At 52.6% G+C, this 14,011-nt stretch overlaps 1 protein-coding gene across 2 annotated transcripts in view; it reads left to right on the top strand.

Moving 5' to 3' along the window:
- The first annotated feature begins 3,825 nt into the window (after positions 1–3,825).
- Positions 3,826–14,011, top strand: part of NKD2 (NKD inhibitor of Wnt signaling pathway 2) — a 29,896-nt gene continuing 19,710 nt past the window's right edge. The window contains exons 1-3 of one of the 2 annotated variants that reach the window (XM_090276260.1): positions 3,826–4,100; positions 4,200–4,235; positions 4,546–4,643. In XM_090276260.1, the coding sequence (XP_090132386.1) occupies positions 4,076–4,100; positions 4,200–4,235; positions 4,546–4,643 (159 nt within the window). In that variant the 5' untranslated portion in view covers positions 3,826–4,075. The remainder of the gene's footprint in view (positions 4,101–4,199; positions 4,236–4,545; positions 4,644–14,011) is intronic. The other variant, XM_090276261.1, reaches the window with a different exon arrangement.

The raw sequence follows: 14,011 nt of genomic DNA, 5'->3' as shown, positions 1-14,011 counted from the left end.
GGCTGTCCTTGCTTCTTCTCCAGTTTCTGGTGTGAACAGGGCTCTCTGGAGCTGCATGGCCATGTCTACACCCGAGGAGGAAGTCCATAGTCATCTGGCTAAGAGATCCCCAGCATGTCCTGGTTGGTGGGTCACCTGCCCAGTTGCCCCAGGTTAGTCCCACCCCTGCCCATCTGTGGCTCTATTACATGACCCTTTTGGAGGCTTAGCGAGTGGACATAAAGTCAAAAATTAAGACTGAAAGAATTCAGAGGTATGCCACCTAAAGCAGAAACAATGAAAGATAACACAGATAAGTTGAGCTTCAAAACTGAAAACTTCTGTGCTTCAAAGGACACAATCAAGAATGTGAAAAGACAACCCATGGAATGGGAAAATAAATTTGCAAATCATATATATGCGTATGATGAGGAACTTGTACCTATAATATAAAAAGGACTTCACATCCCAACAAATGACTAGTAAACACATGAAAAGCTATCTGACATCATAAGATATTAGGGAAATGCAAATCAAACAAGTGAGACACCACGTCCCACCCACCAGGATGGCCACACTGAAAAAGTCAGATAGTAACAAGTGCATGAGAAGATGTAGAAATAGGGCCCTGCCTCACGGTTGGTGGGACTGTGAAGGCCACCACGGTGGAAAACGCTTGGGCCCACAGAGAAGTGGTTCCTCACAGAGTTAAACAGGGAGCTACCATGTGACCCAGCAAGTCCCCTCCCCAGGTCATACTGGAAAGAAATGCAATTGTGTCCACACAAAGCTTGTGCACAAGGTTTGTGCAGCACTGTTCACAGGAGCCGAAAAGTGGAAATAACCCAAATGTCCATCAGCAGATGGACAGATAAAAAGCATGGTCTGTCCATACACTGGATTTTATGAAGCCACGAGAAGGAAAGGCGTTCTGACATGTGCCACATCATGGGTGGTGACCCCTGGAAATACTACGCTTGTGAAAAAAGCCAGACACAAAAGGCCACACATCACATGATTCCATTCACATAAAATGTCCAGAACAGGGAAATCCATAAGACAGGGAACAGACTGTGGTTCCCTGGGGCTGGGGTTCACGGGAAGATTAAGGGTGAGGCAACAAATGTTCTAAAAGACTGGCGATGGCTGAACAAATCTACAGAGATACTAAAAACTACTGAATTGTACACTTTAAGTGGGTAAACTAGAGAGTATATGAATTACATATCTATAAAGCTGGCAAGAGTAAATTTAAAATATTTTCCAGGTAATCCAGGTCAGTGTGGAACACATAAGAACTTTCTGCTGCCTAGCTGTGTGTGACAAGGTAGATGTGACTGACCCCAGACACTGGCCTGCCCAGAGCGGGCCCGCCTGGAGGGCATGACAGAGTGGGGATTGGTTCCTAGGGCACTCAGGCACCATCCTGGCCCTCTCCAGCCCTCGAGTCACCTACATTTAACAAAGACCAGAGCCTCAGGAATGAGGCTCAATGGTGCCTGCCAACACACCTGGCCAGGTGTCCCAGCCAACCTCCCCCATCACAGTGTGTGGTGGCGGCTTCCCAGCATCTGCAAGCATCATCGCAGGGCTCCACACAAGACTGTATCTTATCTACACACGGATGCACGCCCAAGTTCAAGTTGGTACAGGGTGATGGATAGAGACACAAGGCATTTGGAAGGCCTTCAATCTCTAAGCTGTTACTTTGCATAACCCACAATAGTACTATTACTATTGTCACAAACACGTTAATAGGACACATGAAACCACTGAAGATGGCAAACCATTATGTTCTAAATTGAGGGTTAAAGATCTATATAAGTTTCTGGGAGACAGAGAAAGGGACTGGAAGAATCTGGGAGGATTGCCCAGAGAGAGAGGTCCTGGACCCAGGTCCTGGAGCTGGAAGGTGCCTGCCCCTCTTCAGGGCGAGAGCCTGGGCCAGGTGCAGGGCCAGCAGAGGCCCCTGCCTCCTGGTGCTGGGATGTCTACTTGCATGAAGTGGCCCACTCTGTGGCCAGACCTCCAGCTGGGGTCCTTCAGGAGGGCTGGTGGGGATGGCTTGCAGGTGAGTGTGCCCACTGCACAGTTCACATGTCCCGTATTCACACCCTGCGTGCAGCTTGGTTCCAGGCTGACCCTCATCACAGGGGTCTGCAGGGGTGGCAGGACTGGTTTTGTCATTGAGCAGTTGTGTGTTTGGGGAAATCACATGGCACTCTGAGCCTCTGTAAAGTTGTTGATGACAGCATCTGCCTCTTGACGGTCTGAGAATTGGACAAGATGATACATGTGAATTGTCCTCTGGGCTTGGCTGGACATCAATACTTTGATGCCTGTATCCCAAGGACAGAAGGTAGGGAGGGTCCTAGGGATGGTGGGGGCTAGCTGCATTGGTAAGCTGGAGAGGCCCAGCTCATCAGGGAAGCGAAGGTGGGCACCTAGGCAGATAAGTAACCGCACCATGGCAATCCACCTCCAGGGATTGAAGCTGACATCAGGCCATGGTGGGGTCATCCATGACTGGAGATGTGGGAGTGACCACACATTACAGCACCTGCAGAGTTGAAATCAATGTGGGAGACACAGGTGCTTGGTGGGCAAGGGAAGTTCAGGGCAGGCAAGGGGAGAAATTGAGGAGTGGCAAGCTGGGGCCCAGGGAGGTGAGAAAGGATAGTTCCTCCAAAGGAAAATACAGAAGAGGGCAAGGGGTCCCCACAAAGTAAAGGATGCAGGGGAAGGAACAGAGAGGATTCTGAGGAAGGCGTCACCAGGGCAGCTGGATAGGCTGTGGAAGAATGCAGAGGGAAGGAAAGGTGTGCTGGCAACCTGTCCCTTATGTAGAGGGGGTTGAGCACAGGTAGGGTCTGCTGCATGGGCAACAGCAGACCCTACATATCACCCTGCCCAGGCTCTGTAGCTTCAGCTTCACTGGAGAGGACACTCCAGCGTCATCGCAAGATGTCAATTCAACACGGGAGGAGACAGATACCGTGTCACTCCCGAGTCGGACTGCACAGCCATTCTCGGCGGTGCAGATAGACTCTTAAGAAGCTACACCATCGTCTCTGGAGACGGACGGTTGCCGACGACGACGATGAGCACAGGTGGCCACGCCCAGGACTCTGAGAAGCAGCTGACAGGCTCCCCCATGGCCCAGATGCCCAGCAAAGGCCCTGCCCCAGCCAAGGCCACAGTTGGGGTGAGGGCGCAGGGTGTATCCAGGCCACAGCCCAATGCTAGTCCTTTCCTGACCTGGATTACTGTGGGACAGAAAGAGGCTGGAACTGGACCTCTGGAAAGAAGTCAGCTAGTCCATACCAGCCAGGCCAAGGCTGGGAGTTAGTCCTGTGGAGAGACCCCGACTCCCTCTCTCCGACCGCCTCTCCAAGGTTCCTTCACCATAGGCCTTCTCTCCTCTGAATCCTCCCCGCCAAGCTTACTTCCCCAGCCACCACACCATCAGCCACAAGGATGCAGGTTGCGTTTCTAAAGTTCAGGGCGTTGCCCCAGGGTCCTCTCCTGTGAAAGGAGGGACTCGCCACTCCTCTAGTATTGGAGACCTCATGACCTAAGATGTCCTAGTCAGGGGCTTTCCCGAAAAAGGTCAGCACAGAACCGAAGGGTCCACTGCAGCCCCTGACCACTGTCGTAGGCGGATTGTCCTGGATCCTCGTCGCTGACGGGCACCTTCCCCACGAAGTCCTGGAATTGGCACACACCTCAGCCGGGCCAGGCCCGGACCAGGCGGTTTGGGGCCTGGAGGTGGGTGGGGGTCGAGGTCCGGGGGGCGGTGCGCTGCGGGCGGTGGCCGCGGGGGGCGCTGCGGGGGCCGACGTTAAAGCCGGAGCGCGGGCGTGCGCGCTCAGAGGGAGCCCGGCCGCTTCTGTAGCTGCTGTCGCCGCGCCTGCCTACCCGGTCACCCCAGCTCCCGGGCTGCACTGGCCGCCGGAACCCCAGTCCCCCGACTTGGCGCGGAGGTCAGGCGCCCGGTCCATGCGGCCCCCGAGCACGCCTAGCCCGGGCAACGGACCTCAGACCCGCACCTGAGCGCGCTCCCGGAACGCGGGCAGCAGCCGGGGGCTGGGGCAGGATGGGGAAATTTCAGTCCAAGCACGGTGAGACGCGGGCCTGGGGTGGGGGGCGGGAGAGAGGGGCGCGCGCCGGCCACTCACTGACCCTTCCCTCTCCCGCGCCCTCCTTCTTGCGCGCCGCAGCCGCCGCAGTCTTCAAGCGGAGAGAGAGCCCTGAAGGTGAGCGGGCCGGGTGGCGCGGCCACCCGGCCGGGACCCCGAGTTTAGAGCCAGACGTGCGTTCTGCCCTCGTGCCCTAGGGTGGGGGGACATTGCCACGGGGTTTCCAGGAGCCCCGCGTAGGCCCTCACTTCACCCCCGCCCCCGGCCCCAACTACCCAGCTGGAGTCCTGCGCCCCAGGCCTCAAGGAAATGGGGTGGGCGCGCTGGGCGGCGGGACCCCTTTAAGGCAAAGCGCCCGCGGGGCTCACCGCGCGTCTCCTTCCCTCCTTGGTGCCCGGTTCCCGCACTTCCTCTCGCCGGGCCGCAGGGGACAGCTTCGTTGTGTCTTCGTACTCGAGTAGCCGCAAAGGCATGGTGGAAGCAGAGCGGCGCGGCGGCACGGAGCACCGCGCGCGGGACAAGCAGGTAGGCGTGGCGGGATGAAGCGGGAAGAGTGGGGCGCTCGGCTCCGCGTGGCCAGGGGACGCCAGTATCAGAGTTTTGCTCCCTCGCCAGGACCCAGACCTAGAAAGCGCAGGCTGAGGTGGCGGGGCGGGAGTGATGCCAGCTGGGCAGAGAGAACCGTCCCTCCCGGCCTCCACAGGGCAGGCTGGGTGGGGATCCTGAGGGTGAGCCCTTAAAATCCCAGGCTGGAGGCTTGCGGAGGGTGGGGGGGTGCGGGGGGGCAGGCACGATTTGCTTTAGAATCTGTTACTTGCTCAGCAAAGATGGCCAGAATTAGAGGCCTCCCACCCGCAGGGTGGGTGACCACTGGCCTACAGCGAGACTCATGGGAAAGCCAGGCTCCATATGTACTGGGGAGAGGGGCCACCCAACTGCAGGTGCTGCCAGGGGCTGCATGGGTCCTACTCAGGTGGATTTGGAAGGTGTTGCATCCAGAAGCAGAGAACTATTAGCCAGAGGGTTGTGGGGAAGCACCAGAGGGGCCTTGGATAAACTAGACCTGCACATGTTTGCCAAGCAGGAGGAAGTGGACGTTAGATGGGCATTAGTGTGAACTGGGTTTGTGTAATGGCCACAGCAGATGGCTGAGACCCCTATTCCCCTACTGCTTGCCCCACCCCCCAACACCCTGTTCCACTGCTCATGGGAAGTCATCTCTGTTTTTGGAACGACATTCTTCCCACCAGTGTATAAATGAAAAGTTCTGAGTGTATTTGAAAACACTGCAGCTCACGCTAGGAAGGGCCCAGATTTGCCCTGAAATCAGACCCATTCTGGAGTTAGAGTTCCTGCTTTCTGGAAGTGAAGGTTTAACCCTACACCTGTGAAGGCAGGAAGTACGTTTAAGGTATTTTCTGGGTACATCATAGTAACGTTGGATGGTAATGTTAGATGGACCTGTGCTTCTTGGTACCGAAGGATAAGGGTGGGTACCCAGGGAGCAGCCCAGGCCTGTCTCTCTCTCCGAGAGAGATGGGAGAGAGATGGGCGTGTTGATAATGGGATGGCTCTCCTGTGTGTTGCATATAAATGGGGCAGGCAGGAAGCTGTGTGGCATTAGCTTCATGGTCAAGGGTTTCGGCTTGGCCTGGTTCCACAGGCTGTACTGCCTTGGGCCCTTCCCCCAGGGGCATGGGCATGCTGGACCTGGCAGTGCTCACTCAGTCCTTAGACTCTGGGCACTTGCTCTCATTTGTTCAGAAGGTGACGGCAATAAAGAGGGCAGTTCCAGCAGCACCAGGCAGTGCTTCTTCTGGGCTGAGGAGCTCACTGGAAATATGTTCTTGAAAATGAAAACACTGTGGTGTCGCTGTGAGATGGTCAGAGCTGGGGTCGGAACTGGTAATGGACTTCATGCTTCCAGGACATTTTTTGAAAGAGTGGCGTGGGAGTTGGCTTGGCTTGTTCCCTTTTCATTTTTCCCTCTGCTATGGTCTGAATGTTTGTGCCCCTCCCCCAAATTCATATGTTGACCTCTGACCCCCAAAGTGACAGTGTTAGGAGGTGAAGCAATAGAGAGGTGAATAGGTCACCAGGTGGAGGCCTGATGGTGGGATTACTGCCCCAGAGAGCTCCCTGTCAGGTCTGCCATTTGAGGACATAGCAGGAAGGGGCTGTCTCTGAGTCAGAATAGGGCTCTCAGCAGATACTGAATCCACTGGCACCTTGATTTTGACATCCAGCCTCCAGAACTGTGAAAAATAAAATTCCTGCTGTTTATAAGCCACCCCAGTCTGTGGTATTTGTTGTAGCAGCCTAAACGGATTAAGACACACTCATTTCACAAAAATAAGTTCCTTTTAACACCAAGATGTAGAAAGAGCAAAATCTCAGAATAGAAGATGGTCCTTTAAATTAAATACATTTTAGCTTTAAGACAGTGGTTCTGCTTTTTCCATCTTTTCTTTGTTTGGCCATGGTGCTGCAAGCCCCTGGCTAAGCACCAGCAGGAAGTTTAGACCTCCTGGACTAGGCACACGCTGCCACAGATGCACAGGTATCTTCACCGCCACCACGTCACTGCTCCCTTGATTGCCAGGCAAAACTGTATATACACTGGAGTGGCTCTAGGCCAGGTTCAGTGTGAACTGTGCCTAACCATCCCTGTTCCTGGTTCTGCCCCTCGAAGTTGCTCGCTCAGGACGTTTTCATGTCAAATCCTACAAGTCTCCTGTTTCCAGCCCAGTGTCCTGTGCCCTTCCCTTCGTGTGGTGCCCAGAACTCCATCCTTCATCTCTGCCCTCCCGGGTGATTCCACGCCCCCCCCCCCTCCAAGGAAAGCCAGCCTGGATCAGGCAGCACACCCAGTGAGTCTGACACACTCTTCCTTTTCCTGAAGTTTGCCCTGTATGTCCATTCAGGTCAACCCCAGTGCACCATGTTGCCCAAGAACTGTGGCAAATGACCACATGGTAATAAAGTGCATCCAACTATTACCTGCCCTCCTCACCCTCCAAAATAAAGGAAATGAAGTTTATTTTGCCCATTAATTGTTAGTGAGCTATGTTGGCTCCCAGTACCTACTTAGTGCACAACTAAAAAATTTTTATAAAAGCATTTTCCAGGCAGGTGCACTCCCTTCTTCACAGTTTAAAATAGTGTTCCTTGTTGGTTCTGAGAAATGCTGCAGGACCTGCATCAATTCATTGCTGAGTATCCCTGAAGGCCGGGCTGTGCCAGGGTGATGTGGGGTTTAGGCAAGTGCAGCATAGGGCATCTAAAAGGTGGGTAACTGAGGTCATACATGTGTTAAAATTATGAGAAGTGACAGGCAGTAGCACCAGCAGCACTTGGCAGTGCTATTTCTGAAGGTGGAGCCAACCACAGAGCAGCAGGGATCATGGTTCCAGGTAGGGCCAGCCACCGAACAGCAGGAATCAGGGCGAGGCTCTCTGGAGACATGGTTGTCCCTATCCTGGAAACATGCCCTTCCCTGCACACAGTTGCTCACCATCTGTCTGCTTCTCTGTAATTTCTCCAGCGCTCCCTCAGGCTGGCAGTAATATATTGTTCAGAAGATAAGAATCACCACTAACAATTGAAATTTTGTTGTGGATGAAACACAGATTTCCATTAAATAAGCCTGAAAAAGGGTTATTTTGGCAACTTTGGAGGTGGCATTTTAATAGACTTGAGGCAGAAGTGCATGAGTCCAGGCGGCCACTAGGGCCTTGACTGAGGTGTGCTGCATGGTGGGACTCTCAGCTGTCCTTGAAGGATGTCACTTCTCAGCTCCCAAGGCTTTGTGACAGGCAGCTGGGAAGGGCTCTGCCTGTACTATTTTGGATGGATCTCAGCTTTAAGGATCTACACACCAGTTCCACAGATGCTCCTATGGCAGTTCTGTGTGTGCTGACATTTTGCACTTGTCCCTGATGGAGGCAGCCTTGCAGGGAGTCGAAGTGGTGAGCCATGAAACCCCACAAAGAGGCTCACCTCTGGACAGGCCTCTGGCTTTCAGCAAACGCCATCTGCCCTCCACGTGGTCTTGTCCACAGGTGACCTCTCACTGCTTTTGGAATCTGGGAGCTCAGCCCCATGGCATGGTTTGATGTCTTCCCCCTGGTTAGAGCTCCCTGAAGCCAGTCACCAGAACATCAGACCCCTGTTGTCCTGGCAGCAGGCTTTCATCCCACTGTGGTGGGACAGGGCTGCTCCTCCTGCTCGCCTGGCAGCCCAGGAGCCTGCGCCCACCTGCCCACCTGCCCACCATACCACCAGAACACGTGGCAGCAGCAGGATTTACACATCTTAGTTAAGAGTGCTTGAAATGTTAACTTTGTGGCTTCTTGTTGAAACCTCTGGGAAAGTCCCTTGGCTTTGCACAAAGTCTGGACACCACCACATCTGCACTCAACACTGAGAGCTGTGGTGCGGGTTGGGGAGTGAACCATGTGTTTGCAGGAGACACCCAAGAGGGACGGTGTCTGTTCTGAGATGAGGAGGTGTGAATGCCTCCTAGAGTATCTGCCCACAGGCCTCATGAATGGAGACTTTCAGTGAGACAGGTGGCAGGTCCTCCAGCCACAGTGCAACTCCTTGGGATGACCTTCGGTCTTCTGTGACCTGGGCTCTGGGACATTAACCTCACAGAGTGCCAGCCTTTGTGGTGTGTCTGGGCATCAGGGCTGGGGGCTCTTCACTTTCTTTTGGCGTCCCCTGTGGGAACCTTTAATACTAGCAGCTGTGCCCCTGTCTCTGCCCTCAGACGTGACCCTGCTGTGTGCAAGGCTGGCACAGATATGCACAGAAGCCTGAAGGGTCACATGGATGCAGAAGCACTGACAACGGTCCTGGGGGTCCAGACCTCCCAAGCACCTGGGCCCTCTTCCCAAGGTCAGCTGCATAGCTCCTCACCCCCACTGTGCTTCTGAAATTGCAAATGGCCCTCCTAGACCCCGCTCTACATAAGGATGGGCCGAGTGGTCCCAACAAATTCATACCCGAGGAGCCACCAGGCCACTCTGTGGGAAACGCCTCCTAGAAAGGGTTGATGGGACTGCCCTAAGGACCCTGTGAGGGAGCTTGCTGCTCTGAGTGTTTTTCCAGAGTAAATAGCTGAGGTTTGCCTCCTTTCCTCACGTGGAATTGTGGACTGGTGCTGTCTGCAGGCAGGACTCTCAGAGGGGACGGGGATCCACTGTACTCACCTGGCTGTCCCCTGTGGGATTGCAGGAGGTGCTGGGGTCATCTGGGCATGTAGTCTACAGCATCAGACACTCAGGAGGGGATGAGGGCTGTATGGTTGGCTGGATGCCGTGCCCCTGCCCTGCCCCAACCAGGTGCCCGTGGAGGGGCTGCTGTGGATGGTAGTTCAACCACCAAGGGACAGTATATGTGCCCACTTCTCATTAGCTTGGATGTGGGTACCCTCATGTTGTGTGTCAAGGACTCTGATGTCCATAAGATGAGCCTTGAGGCTAGGCCAGCAGATCTGTGATGGCCACAGTGGGGTCAGAGGCCCGCTGTGGAGCCTCTCCCCCATGCTAGGACACTGGTCAGCAGAGGCACTTCCCCTGAGATGCTGGTTTAGAGAGAAGCTCCCACAAAGCTGTTGGGGACGCAGCATGTGCTACTGGCCTGCCCAGGGGACATGGCAGCTGGCCTGTGAAGATATGTTCCCACTAGGCAGTGGCTTCAGAGAACATTGACCCTCCAAGTCCACAGGTACACTTGGGGCCCCACACGCAGACAAGGCCAGGACTTAGATGGAGAATTCGGGGAGAACGAGGAGCATCAGTGCAGTTCTGGAGTCGGGGGACCACACAGACAGAGTGAAGGAGCCCACAGGCTGCAGGAGATCTCTGTGACAGCTTTCTCGGGCACAAACAGCTCATGTGCTGTGGAATGAGCTGAAATTTCAGCTGCCCAAATGGGAAAGAACAGACCCAAAGTCACACTGCCCTCATCAGGGGGTGAGGATTAGCTGCCACAGGAAAACACCATGCTGCACCTAAGTCACTCCTGTCACTTATTTCTCCTACATTTTTACTGTGGCTAAGTCGTTTGAGTAACTTTGAGGGTGTTTGCTGTTGAAGAGCTTACATCTTACCTTTTCTTTAAAAATCCATGCTACTTTGCAGTCTTCAAAAATCAGTGCTCAGCCCTGGTACCTATCTGACTTTCAAAGAGGATGAGAGCACAGATCAAGACATGTTCACTCTTGAGTGTGGGTGGAGAGCTGCTGCGGGTGCAGGGAAGCCATAGAGATGTGGGGTGGCCAGATGGCAACTCCCGGCCCCGACCCTGGCCCAGCATCAGTGTAAGCTGGACAGAGCCCTGGTGAGGGGCGAGCCTGGTCCTTCTGACTCTAATACTGCAGGGTCTGTGGTGAGCTCAAGGTAATGAACACAGGCTGTCGGCAAATGCTGTGTCCTTGTCACCATGGCCCCACCATGCACACAGGACACCTAGCCTCCTGATCATCTTCCTAAGCACTGTGACCCTGCTGTGCAGGCAAGGAACAGACTAATCTTGTTTATTTGAGCAGCAAAGTGACAAATGAACTCTGTATTTTAAATCTTCTTTCTTTAAAAAAAATTTTTTTATTGTTCTATTACAGTTGTCCCAATTTTTCCCCCTTTGCCTTCCTCCACTCAGCCCATCCCCTGCTCCCACAGTCAACCCTCACACCATTGTCCGTGTCTGTGGGTCATTCATACATGTTATTTGACTAGCCACTTCCCCTTCTTTCCACCATTATCTCCCTCATCCCTCCCCTCTGGCCATTGTCAGTCTGTTCCATGTTTCCGTGCCTCTGGTTCTGTTTTGCTCATTAGTTTATTTTGTTCATTAGATTCTTCTTATAGGTGAGATCATATGGTACTTGGCTTTCACCACCTGGCTTATTTCACTTAGCATAATACTCTCCAGTTCTATTTATGCTGTTCTGAAAACTAGGACTTCCTTCTTTCTTTCTGCCATGTAGTATTCCATTGTGTTAATGTACCACAGTTTTTGATCCACTCACCTACTGATGGGCACTTAGGCTGTTTCCAGCATTGTAAATAGTGTTGCTATGAACATAGGGGTGCATAGGTTCTTTTGAATTGACGTTTAAGGATCCTTAGAATCATCTTTCTTTTAAACACGACCTGGTTCTCTTTCATCCACTGTCGTCTGGGGGGCTAGTACTTGTCCCGACCTGCCTGGAGTAGGGCAGCACATCCCTGGCTGTGCCAGGCCACAGACCTTCCCTGGGTGTGGGAATTGGATGGCATTGCCCTACCAATCTCCATTGTGTCTCCTCAGGGCCAGGGGTTTGGTTATTTTTTCCCTCAAGAGGTGAGAGGTCAAGGTCCATGTCCCCTGTCCTCCACCCCCGACTATATAGCCAAGGAGCACCAACCGGCCAGCCCCAGGAGAGATTGTTGAAGAATTTGGCTCGCAGATAACATCTGGGAACCCCATGAGATGGTCATCTTAAAATGTGGCAGGTTCACCCACCTGAGGTTTCGCTTATGTGATTATTAGTGAGAGGTGGCCTGTGTGGTAACTCTGAGCCACCCAGACCCAGCTCCAGGCCTGGAGCTGCTGCTCACCTTTGTGTCTCAAGGTCACAGCTTGTCGTCCATGGCTCACAGGCTGTGTGCTTCTGCTTGGAGTCCTGTGAGGAAAGTTGAAGTGACAGATATGAAGAGTCTGGAATAGGAGCTGGCTCTGGCACTGCTGGGCAGGAGCGGTTCTGCATCCTCTGCCACGGGTGGTGCTGTGAGGGTGCCCTGCTGGACCGCAGCCCATGTGGTCAATAAACACCAATATCAGGTGCCATTCTCGACCTTCTTGAGCTCTGGCACCAAGTGCTTCTGGGATGGAGGGCATGAGGCTGTGCATTCACACTAGGACTGGTGGGCTATACCTGTGGGGTCATCCTCCTTATGCAGAAGCGTCATGCTGTGTGGCCAGGTGCACTGAGCAGGTGTGGGGGACATGGGGTCATGCGGCCCTGACTCTTCTCTTACCAAGAAAGGAAGCCTGTGCCACTGTCTGCGAACTAGCAGAGGCTTGGTTTATGGAAGCAGCAGTTTGGGCCTGATCCAGACAGTTCATCTTCTTTTTTTTTAAATATGCTTTATTGATTATGCTGCTACAATTGTCCCAATTTCTTTTCCCTTTGTTCCCCTCCACCCACTGCCCAATGACCCTCCTCCCTCCAGTTGCCCCCCACCCCTTAGCCTATGCCCATTGATTGTGCATATAGTTCTTCTCAACATCTTCCTGTCTATTCCACTCCCTCCTACTATGCTTCTTAATTCCTGTACCAACCCTCTTCCTTCCTTTCCCCCCTTCCCTCTTCCTGCTGGCCTCCCCCCATAATGTTCCCCATATCTATAATTCTTTTCCCACTCTTGTTACCTGCTTAGTTTGCCTTTGTTTCCGTTCCCTAGCTTCTGTTGCTGGTTGTTGTGATACAGTTTTCATTTTAATGTTCATAGTTTTGATCCTCTTTTTCCTAAACAAGTCCCTTTAACATTTCATATAACAGTGGTTTGGATCTGATGAACTCCATCAGTTTTACTTTGTCCTGGAAACACTTTCTCTGCCCTTCTATTCTGAATGACAGCTTTGCCGGATAGAGTAATCATGGTTGTAGGTTTTTGCTTTTCATTATTTTGAATATTTCCTGCCAGTCCCTTCTTGCCTGCAGAGTTTCTTTTGAGAAGTCAGCTGATAGTCTTATTGGGACCCCTTTGTACGTAATTCTCTTCTTCTCTCTTGCTGCTTTTAAGATTCTCTCTTTATCCTTGATTTTTGACATTTTGATTATAATGTGTCGGTGTGGTTCTCACTGTGTCTAGTTTTTTTGGAACTCTCTGTGCTTCCTGGACCTGTAAGTCTTATTTCCTTCCCCAAGTTTGGGAAGTTCTGCTTCATTATTTATTCACATAATTTTTCAATTCCTAGTTCTTCTTCTTCACCTTCTGGCAGCCCTATGATTTGGATGTTGGCCCGCTTATAGCTGTCCCATAGGTTTCTGAGTCTCTTCTCATTTTCCTCACTTTTCATTTCCTCTTTCTGCACTGGTTGACTGTTTGTTCCTTCCGTATGTTCCAATTTGTTGATTTGACCCCTGGTTTTCTTTCCCTCACCACTAGTTTCATATGCGTTTTTGTTCATTTCAGCAGGACTAGCCTTCATTCCTTCCCCGTCTTGTTTAAGATCTGCTGTTAGGTCTGTAAGCATTTTTATAACCAAAACTCTGAACTGTGCCTCAGAAAGATTTCCTATCTGCTGCTTCGTTAGATTAGATATTTGTTGTATGGTCAGCTGCGTCACCGGGATCTCTATCATGATCTGTGCCATTCTGACAGTTTTGTGTTTACTTTTGCTTCCTTGGCGGGGCTATCACACCTCCTACGCTATAGGAGGTGGAGCCCCGTGCACTCCTCACAACCAGGCGACCCTTCTCACCACGTCGTGGCGTTTTCTGTGGGGATGGGGGTCCAAGATGGATTCCTGCCGTTCACTCTCCACTGAGAGACTGGGAATCTCCTCCTCCGTCCCCCCCTCTCTGGGCCTCACAGTCCAAGGCAATGGGGGTCTTCCTTCCCTAGCATTGGAATCATAAGCTGATGGGTCTGGTCTGCAGCCAGGGGTGCTCCCCAGGTGCTTCTCGCCTCCTCTTAAATACGGGTGTCTGTGCTTACTGCTGTCCTGCCACTATTGCCGCTGCCACTGCCACCAGCTCAGCTTGACCTCTCCGCCCCGGATTCGCCCCTCCTACTCATCCGGATGAGCACCACTTCTTTATAACTTCATACGTTGGACTTCCATTTATTTTCTGAAACTTCTGGTTATTTCTGGTTTTGCGGTAGTTGTAGTCCTTCTTA

The sequence above is a fragment of the Furipterus horrens genome, unplaced genomic scaffold (assembly GCF_987537825.1).
Source record: "Furipterus horrens unplaced genomic scaffold, mFurHor1.1.pri manual_scaffold_5, whole genome shotgun sequence".
NCBI lineage: Eukaryota > Metazoa > Chordata > Mammalia > Chiroptera > Furipteridae > Furipterus > Furipterus horrens.
The sequence above is the reverse complement of the archived record's forward strand: the minus strand, read 5'-3'. Positions and strand labels throughout refer to the sequence as shown.